General features: G+C 47.5%; 1 protein-coding gene across 8 annotated transcripts in view; it reads left to right on the top strand.

The window, feature by feature from the left end:
* Positions 1-10,061, top strand: part of CORIN (corin, serine peptidase) — a 352,509-nt gene that overhangs the window by 1,477 nt on the left and 340,971 nt on the right. Inside the window, exon 1 of one of the 8 annotated variants that reach the window (XM_025198374.1) lies at positions 7,245-7,401. The exons of the other annotated variants lie outside the window; for them this stretch is intronic. Coding sequence (XP_025054159.1) covers positions 7,393-7,401 — 9 coding nt within the window. The 5' untranslated portion in view covers positions 7,245-7,392. Of the gene's footprint in view, positions 1-7,244; positions 7,402-10,061 lie in introns of those variants that run through there. 8 annotated transcript variants of the gene reach the window in all.

Genomic DNA, 10,061 nt, shown 5'->3' with positions numbered 1-10,061 from the left:
CCCCCCCCGCCCCGCCCCGCCCGGGGCTGCCCCTCTGCCCCTTGGCTTCAACCGGGCAAGCGCTCGCCTCTCGCCCCGGGCCGGACGCTGCTCTGCCCGCCCGCGAGAGCGGGGCAAGGCGGGGCGGCCCCGGAGCGCTGCACGGGACCCGCCCGGGGTCTTGTTTTTCATATGGGCTCCCTGCGAGACAGCAGGGAAGAAAGAGACAGTGCACGGTGTTCGCCGCCCGCTGCCCCTTTAGAGAAGAGCACTGCACTTCAATATCCTAATGGTGACTCTTTCTAACTGCCAGAGAGCAGCATATTTCATTCCTGTTGTTCTGGGGAACACGCAGTTCCCTTCCAAGTATTGTTTTCGATCTGAGGTTTCTTTTCCAATCAGCAAACAGGAAAGGAACAGAAATAACGGGTTTAACACATTAAAAGAAGAAAGAGCAAGCACTAACTTGTTCATCCGAAACAGATTTAGGAAAGCTCTGTTGCGTCTCATGGCTTGGATGGTGTCCCAGGCTTCGCCCTGGGGAGATGATCCACCTTGGGGCAAGGTGCTATTTGGAAGGGGTTGCAAACCACCATGGTTCACAGCAATGGTTGATAGCATGGCTACTGCCTGTTGGTTAAACTTCAAAAGCGCGTAGTCTTTGAAAGAAAAAAACAAAGAGTTAAGAGCTCTTTGACTGGCTGGCCACTTCTGGTGCATGCATACCTGATCCCTGTGACATCAGATATTTTTGACTGGCACCAGGGCTTCGCTTGCACTCTGGATGTCTCTGTGTACTCCTGCCAGAAGGCCGAAAGGATGAAACAAGCCCAGCTGACCCCTAGTTTCTTTTTACCACCCATGGCAGCAAGGAGGACCCCCTGCAACATGTGCTTCCCTAAACTATCTAATTTCTAACTGTAGTTGTTGTTTAGTGAAGCTATTAGGAAGGTGTAGCTTAGGCTAGATTTTAGTTTTTTAGCATGTTAAAAAAATAAAAGAGTGACAACCTGAACTACTCTAGAGAAGTTGTTCCTATTTTGGTATCCCAGGATGCAGGCTGCACCCCTGCCGCTGTCAACAGCAGGGGCAACCTGCCTGAACCCCCACCCTGCCCTGAGCCCTTTGGTGAAATGTGACTAGAGGAGGGGCCTTGGGCCTTCAGCACCCTGCCCTGTCCTCCTCCCTGGCTGCTACATCCACTGGCAGCTCGGGAGCCCCAGACCCTGCCACAAGGAGCAGCCAGTAACATCACTGCTGGCTGACAGCACCAGCTCCTCTCTGGGTTGGGGGGTCCCCGGCCAGGCATCAGCGTGCCACTCGCTGTGGACCATGGACATCTGGCACAACTGGTTGCCCTCACCAACAGGGAGGCCTGCGCTGAACTGCTAGCCTTGCCGACCCCAGACAGGTGGTAAGTCCTGCACTGGGGGAGGCCCTCTCAGTCCTCACTCCTGCCTCTGTACTGGTCCCAGTCCCTGCCCTGACTCCCAGCCTGGCCTACCTACACTTCCGTGGCACCAGGTTCCCCCTCCACAGCATGCAGAGAAGCGGGACACAGTTCAGAACATTATTGAGCAGCCTGCACCCCCATAGCGGGTTAGGCATAGGCCTCTCATCCTGAGGAAGGCATTGATGCTGGCAGCGATGTCCTCCTTGACAGTGGAGGCAGGGACGTGTAGTGCCACCACAGGTAGTCCTCCAGGCAGCAGCGGAGGTTGCAGGACAGGCTGGGCTTGCCCTCTGTGCCATTGTAGCTCAGGGTCCTGAACCGGGAGCACAGGTGTGCCTGGAGTACGAGGAGAATCAGCAGCAGCAAGGTGTAGTGGCTTGGGCATCCCTCAGGCTGCACAAACAGCTCATCACGCACTGCCTGGGGCACGTGCAGCAGGAGCATGCCTGGGATGCAGTGGCAGCACAGGGGGAGGCCTGCCCCTGGATGTTTCCCTGGAGATGCCCCCTGCAGGGAGGGTGGGGGCACAGCCAGCTCCTAGCCCCAGTTGTTTGGGAGCCCCACATGCCCTGAGCATGGGCACTGTGGGTTGCGTGGCAGTGTAGTAGAGCAGTGGTGGTGGAGGGGTTTGGGCCTGTGGGGGGGGGGGGGGGGATGAGGGGGAGCAGGGTCTGGAGCATCCTGGCCTGTCTTGCCCTGGGAAGGGGGCAGGGGAGGTGGGCTGCTTGCAGCCAGCACCTAGTGGGCTGCCAGCCTCAGAGGATGAGGGTCTTGGGCAGCAGCTTCCTGGGCCTGCCCAGCAGACTAGCTTTGGTCCCTGGGCACCCGTGCATGGCCAACCCCCAATCTGAGGCCAGGCAACACATGGCCTCTGGTGCAGAGCATCTTATCTCTGAAATGTTGGAAACTCTCACAAAAGGCTTCAGTCTCTTGCCTCTGCACGGCCAACATCTGGATGTGGGGGAGAACCCACTAGCTCCAGTGGAGTTACAGGCTCTGTGTTACTGCCACCCACAACTAGAGCTGTCTGGATGTGCTAACTGCACCAGCAGCGCACTAGGGACCAGACTATCCTATTCCAGTGGCTGGTGACAGTGGCAGGGGAGCAGGCCTGGTGGGAGGAGGACGTCATTCAGGAGGAGGCATGGGACCATGTGCAGTGGGACCAGTGGGTGCAAATGGAGGCTCTGGCGCAGGAGCGCCTAGCGCCTGGACACCCTTCTGGGCCTGGCAGCAGCATCCATACCACCTTGCCCATGGCCCCGCACAGCCCCTGTGTCCTGTCCACCACCTTGCAGCAGACCCCTATCTGGGCCTGGGATGAGGTCCTCTGGCACCTCCTGCTCCCCAGACCCCCTGGCCTGGCCCCCATCCCAGACCTGCTGCCACCCCTCTGGGCCCAGCCCCACTGCTCTTTCTCCTACTACATGCCCAAGGACCCAGCTGTGCATGAGGCCATCACCCACTGGGGTTGCTGCAGCCTGGGACCTGCGAGGGAACGTCTCAAGGCTGGGGTACTGGGAACTTGTCCTCAGGCTCTCCACCCTAGGCCCCCCCACAGCCACCCACTCTGGGCTTGAAACCCAGATATACTGTAAATAGTTTTCAGTTTGTAAGTGGGGAGGGTGGTAGAGGGGCTCTGTTGATTGAGGGGGAGGAGGGGAGGGGCTCTGTGTGTTGGGGAGGAGGGGGAAAGGGGTGGGTGCTGTTAGGGAAATAAAGCTCTTTGTTTTGAACGTGTGTTTCCTGAGAGTGGTGCTGGAAGTGGGCAGGGGGTAGGGGGTGCATGGGCAGTGGGGCAGGTGGGCTGGAGCAGGGAGTGTTGGAGGAGGGGGTTGGCCAGGGCCTCCCACAGCTGGTGCCCTGGCTCCCGCTGGTGGGTGCCCAGCTCTCCTGGGGGGGTCTGCAACACTTGGTACTATCATCCACAGCACCCTTCAACTATTTTGCTCATAGCAAGGAAGCTGCGGAAACTCAGACAGGAAACAGTCTCAGTGAAAATGATATGGCTCAGGAAGTTCTGGTATTTTCATGTTTTGAACTGTCAATGCAAACTTTCACCACGCTTCCAGTTCAACATGTTGTAACTGCATAGGATACGTGGTAGATTCTGCATCCAGTGCAATATTATTGTACTTGAAAGTTTGGAAGCTGGCTGGCTAGCCTAGTTTTTATCTTGGGTTTGCTAAAGTCTGGAAATTTCACTTACAGAAAAAAAGTCTCCATTAGAGGAACTCTTTTAGCAGAACAGAAGAGTTTCTCTATTTGGGCATTACAGAAACCCTTCTTGCAGTTATTCTGAGAGATTTTTTATTGCCAAACTGCTCATGGGCATCCATTATCTCTTTAAAAGTACATTTAAAGGCAGTATACATTCACCTGGTGGCTTTCGGTAGGAGAGTTATCTTAATGCACCCAACATTACTAAATTCCTCGAGTCTCATTCACATCTTTCTTCCAAGGAGATATTCCACTGTCTTTGGGCTCTTACTGTTGTGTTGTCAGGTTTATGGAGTCCTTCCCTGAAATTCTGTCAGTGTGTTCTGTAAATCTCATATCTTTGAAGACTGTATTTTTAGTAGCTGTAATTTCATCTTGATGAATTGCAGAGATTAAATCCCTCATGGGGGGCTGCCTTATTTGGTATTCTATAAGATATGGTGACACTTGTACCTCACCCCAGCTGTTTACTCATGCTTTGTTTTTCACCTAAAACTTCTAGTAATCCATCTTCTAGTTTTCTTTTCTAAGCCCCATTCCAATCAAGCAGAGGTTAGGGTCTGTATCCTAAACATTTTGAAGGCCCTCACCTGTCATTTGCATAGGGCAACACCTTTCAGAATCTCTCCCAGATTGTTTCTGGCTTTTGCTGACATACGTGAAAGGTCATCTGAGAGCCACTGAAAAATTATCCAGCTGTGTGTGTGCGCGTGGTTGAATTAAAACTTGCCACAGCATAGATCATTTAGATTCACTTCTTTACTCATTCCACTGGGGCTGAGGCAGTGTTTCAAGTTCTCAATTTCCTGAAACAGGTAGAGCAGTTACTAGGATTTCAACCCACCCTTTCAGTCTGTGCTTCTTGATAGAGGACTCCAAATCTGATGCCTGTTTTGACACCGCTGTCTTGCAATTTTTTGCTTTAAGAAACTGATCATCCACCTCCCAACCATGAAGTAACTACAAGTCACCAGAAGAGGAATGCATGTGGAATGTCATTTCAGTAACTAGGGTTGTTGGTTGTAGCCATGTTGGTCTAAGGACATAGGCAGACAAGGTTTTTTGGGTAGATGTGATATCTTTTATTAGACCAACTAAATAGTTGGACAACTATTAGACAACCATTGGACATCTATTCAGTTGGTTTAATAAAAGATATCACATCTACTCAAAGATTTCAGTAACTGTGGTTCTTTGAGATGTTGTCCACAAGGGCTCCGTGCCTGCCCCCCTTACCCACTTCTGGAGATTCTCTTATTACCGGGATGCCTTGGTAGTGAAGGAACTGAGGGACAGTTGAGCCCGCTCTGACCTTCCCACCCATGCACCTTCCTAAACAAGATCATACAAGTGGTAGGAACAACTGTAATGGGCACTGCTATTCAAAAGGATCTGATGTACCTGTCTGGCTGGGGCATACCAGAAGTGGAATCTATGTGGACTACACATCTCAAAGCACCACAGAAGAGCAGGTAAGTAATTTTTTCCCTCAGCATTTGATTTGCAACAGCTTTCTAATATGTATTAAATAGCAAATGTATTAAATAGTAAATGCCTGTCTTCAGCCACAAATCAGTTGTCACTGAACTGTTATGTACTGGTATAAGGAGGACATCCAGAGCATGCAAAGTAACCTGAAATGAAAGAGAAGATAGTATTGCAACTGCTTAGAAATGTATTAACTTTCCCATCCGTATGAAATCAGAATATCTAAAATTTCAGTTGATAGCAGTTTGAAAGGGTTAAGCACCCAGGTGTTTTTCTTCTCTTTCCTCTTCATCTTATGATGGGGATTTTGTATGAGCTGTTTGTAGATCCTAAAGAAAGTGTGAATGGGAGGAAGAAGGATGCTTTCCATGGATGGAATTTAAATCATAGTTTTACTTCCTGACTAAAGCCATAATTATAGTAAGAGCTTCTTTTTTGACAGAATGATTTGTCATCTTGATGTCATTCAGGTGATTTTGGACTTAAGTTCTTTTCTCTGGGGATTGTATATGAATACAAAGATTTTGAAAGTGTCTTTTTAAAAAGAAAAAATAGGAATGTAAGTACTTTATTAACGCATTTAACTTTGAGTTTCCTTTAACAACTTATTATTACCTAACTTAGAGCAGCAAATAGATTTGCTCTCCAATCACCTTTTAAAATAATTTCTGTCAAGACAGCTTTGTAGTTCAGAAGTATTCCCTTCTTTTGTCCTTCCCACTGAAACAAAGTGATCAGAGAGTAAAGACGTCTGAGTGAAAGGTTATGGATTTTACTAGTGAAAAGTGTATTATTTAGTTCTCAGCTTTACAGAAAAGCTAATAACCTGTGTGTCATTGTACACCTCCATGTTTATCTCTGGGTGCAGACTAAATATAACAAGACATTTAATGCCTAGAATTAGAGAAACTATTACTTTGCCTCTAAACTAGAGCCTGCCCTTGGGACGGATTTCTTGCTACTATCAGCCCCATTCCTGCATTTCATTTGGCACGTCTACATAAGGTGCTAAGTGTGCAGTAGACTAATTCTGCTGCTCATTAGTGCATCACAGCAAAAGTCACACTAATGCGCTAATGTGCAGTAGAATTAGTTTACTGCGCAATAGCATCACTAAAAGACTGTGTGATGGTGCTACTGTGCAGTATTGCGTTAGTACCTGTTATTACACGTACTAAGCTTTATGTGCAGTAACAATGGCACATTAATGCACATGTAGACACACCCAATGTTTTCCATACAGAAAAGTCATTAGTATAAATTTAACAATACAAATCAGACATATTATACCTTAATTCTTGTTTTTTTATTTAGAAAGCTTTATGCAGGGAGAATAATGTTTATTTTTAAGAGAAGAATAAATAAGAAATCTAGAACACCAGGAGCATCAGGGGCTAGGTGAACAACTATTCACCAAAGTGCCCCAGGGGAAAACCAGGAATAACGGTCATAAACTCCCAGGTTTCAGACTGGGTATAAGGAAAAATGTCTTCACAGTTTGTGTGACCAGACTCTGGAATAGACTCCCAGTGGGGGTGATGCAGGCACCTACCCTGGAGATCTTCAAAAGGACACTGGATGCACACCTTGCTGGGGTTATTTGACCCCAGCAGTCTTTCCTGCCCAAAGCAGGGGGGCTGGACCCAGTGATCTCACAAGGTCTCTTCTAGCCCTAAACTTCTGTGAATCTGTGAACATAAAGGGCAAATGATTTTTGCCATCTGTAGAATTTTGCACCTCTCTTAATCTCCTTTGTGTGGATGCTCTTGAAATTTAAATGGGATAAATCAGGGCTGTCCAACTTCTAAGCAGCCAGGGCTAACATGCTCCACAGACCAGCACCAGGATACTAGGCTCTAGCTGCTCATTGTATAAAATAATTAAAGCTATACTCTCATCTAAAGTCTGAGGGGAATTTCTGTTTCTTCTGCTCAGCCAGACTCCTATTTGAGCAGGGGGAAGTGTCCCTGCTATTTTACTCCTTTGTCTGAGTCCATTGTCTGCTCCAAGTATGGGGAATAAAAAAATCTGTTCTCTTTATTCTTTTTTTATTGCTTCCTGCCTGTTTTGTTGGGTTAACAGCTCTAGCACCTGTCTCTTCTAGGATTCCCAAATAGCAGCAATAGGAAACTGACGCTAATCTTGCCAGTCCATCTTCTGCCTACAGCATTTTTACAACCGTCAGCGAAGCTGATCAGAGAATCATCACTGCTACTCTACATGGCTTGGCAAAGCTATGGGCAGCAGAGAAGATGCTAGAGGTGTGTCTATGCACGTTTAGGAAATAGCATGGTATCAGTTTACATTAAGTTCTCATTTAAAATGTTATCTTTGCAACCATAAGGCCTTGAAATTTTTAAGCATAAATTCTACATTAATTGAGGGCTTAGGCCCCTGCCATCACCAGAGAAACCTTCCCACTCTCTCCTGATGAGTGGGTGAATGGATTTTTCAAGCTCTGCTAATGAAGAGTACTGGCAAAAGTTCAAAGGAATGAAGCACTAGCTACAATCTGGTGCAAAAATATGCATGTCTTCTATAGATCCTTCTCCTGCCCTCTCCATGCACCCCCTGTTTTAAAATGTTTTTGCTGGAGGTTCCCTATCTATATACTTAAGAGATCTAATTTAGCTTATAAGATGTGACTAATTATTCACCGTTACCTCTAGCTGCTTTGAAGATGAAGGAAGAGTCTAGAATTATAGCTAGTTATCTCTTTAAATACTTCCTAGGCCTAGATGGCATAGAAAAGTTAATGGGATCAAATTTTATGACTTTAAGCATTCCTGGCTGTATCTGTATTTGCAGGTAACTGATTCCATGATGTCTAACACTTATAAAGTGTAGAGGAGGTTGTGGTTAACATATATAACACCCCAAGTGACAAAGCTGCTCTACCTATCTACCCTATCATTCTGAGCTGGGGTGTGCTTAGCTTGATTGCAGCTGAAGAAAATGTTGAACTTTAAAAACTGACGTGTAGAACATAAGAACAGCCATTTATTTGCTGGGTCACACTATAGTGGCAGAGGGTGGATGCTGAAAGGGAGAGTGAATTCTCTTTTGCTTTTGTTAGCTGTGAACTTACTTCATACTAGTTTCATTTTGTAATTTCTCATTCTTGTATAGTGAAAGAAAGGAAATAATTTTGTATTTACTTTCTCTTTACTATTTAGTATTTTGTAAACCCTTATTATGTCCTCCCTCAAGCATCTGTTTTCTAAACCAAATAGGTCTAGCCCAGGGGCAGGCAATTATTTGGGCCTGCAGGCCACATAGGGTGTTTTGGGGAACTGTCGTGGGCTAGGTCAGCACCCCCGGCCCTCACAACAGCTCACCCAACCTCCCTATGTGGGATGGGGTTGCAGGCAGGGAGGGGAGGAGGGGGGAGCTGGCGTGGGCGGTGACTTCAGTAGGTTCAGTCTCTGGCCTGCCCTTCTACCCCAAGGAGGGGCTTGGGCATACACCCTGAGTCCCAAGGGGAAGCTGATGCCTGCGTCCGCAGATGACGCTGACGCCTGCTCGGTGCTGCTTCCAGCGCATAGGCCAGGAGCTGGTGTAAGCAGCAGGGCATGCTGTAGGTGTGGGACGGTTGGGGAGACAAGGGGGAGGGGGAGGAAGGGGAGAAGGGGGAGACAGAGAGCATCAGCCCTGCCTATGATGAGCGACATCAGCTAGTGCCGGGTGCCAGGCAAAAGCACGACCTGGCAGTGGGTAGGCTTTCTGCTTCTGGGGCCTTTCTGGCTGCAGTTGCCCAGAGCCTGCACTGGGGCTGCTCTGTGGCTCCGCTCCACTGCCACCGCTGCCACCCTGTGGGCTTGGGGCGACTAGATATAAAAAACAGCAACCTCTTCCAAAAATGGTAAGGATCTGAAAAGAAACCTGTAGCTACAGATCTTCAGCTGAATGCATGCTCTCCACCTTGATCACCAAGATCATCTTTGCCTCTGTCAGACCATGGAAACAGAGAGAGTTCCTATGCTATAGCCTGACTCCAGTTGGGTGGGATGGAGCATGCATTTATTTCAAAGTATTAGGTCCCACAGGAAATGCCATGCCAGGAACTTCTTCTTTAAACTAAGGGTTGATCTGTAGTGCAATTCAAATAACTTGTGGTAGACATGCCCACTTCAGCTTTAAACTAGCTCATGTACTAGTAATGGTGTAGCCGCTTGCAGTATGGCCTGTACTTTAAAGCAGACTGCAAAACATGCTTGAGATACAAAGTAAAGATTTGGGCAACTAGCCCACTCCAACTTCCTGCAGTGATAGTTATATTGCTTTCACTATTTGAGTTAGCTATTTTAAACATAACTTGGGTTTGTCTATACATACTTCAGTCACACCTTTTGGATTGCAGTGTAGACATACCTAGAGGGCAATTACCTACAGCTTAATTGCTCTGCTGACCACAGTTGCAGCAATATGACATAGTAAGAAGGGCAGTCCTTTAACTAGACAGCCACAGAGACAGCTAGAGCTTTCTAGATTAATCTGAATATCCTGGACACTGTCTGACCCACAAGCTGCTAGTGCTGATCATGGAGCACTTATGTTTTGTCTTGGTGATGGAAAACGCCTTTTAAGACACAAGCTACTTCCCTTTGCATATTTTTAAGTTTCTGAGTTGTTTTAAGGTATAGTCTCAATGCACTTGTCCAATACTAAAGTGAGAGAGACATTGAATCTAAGTGCAAATCTAAGTGTGAAGTTAAAAGTTCAGGATAGTTACATTGATCTAAAAATAGCCGACCTGATCTAAGTTAAGTGTACGTCAGAGGTAGTCTAATTTAAATCAGGTCCAGCGACATGTTCTAACTGAACTTCTGTACAGTTCCCAGAGCAGCCCTGGGCCTGGGAAAGACCAGCCTCTGGCTCTAGTTTATGCTTTTCCTACTGCCCTCACCTGGCATTAGGCTAT

This window comes from Alligator sinensis, unplaced genomic scaffold, assembly GCF_000455745.1.
Source record: "Alligator sinensis unplaced genomic scaffold, ASM45574v1 scaffold134_1, whole genome shotgun sequence".
In the NCBI taxonomy this organism is placed as follows: Eukaryota; Metazoa; Chordata; order Crocodylia; family Alligatoridae; genus Alligator; species Alligator sinensis.
Note: the sequence above shows the minus strand (reverse complement) of the source record. Positions and strands in the feature narration are given on the sequence as shown.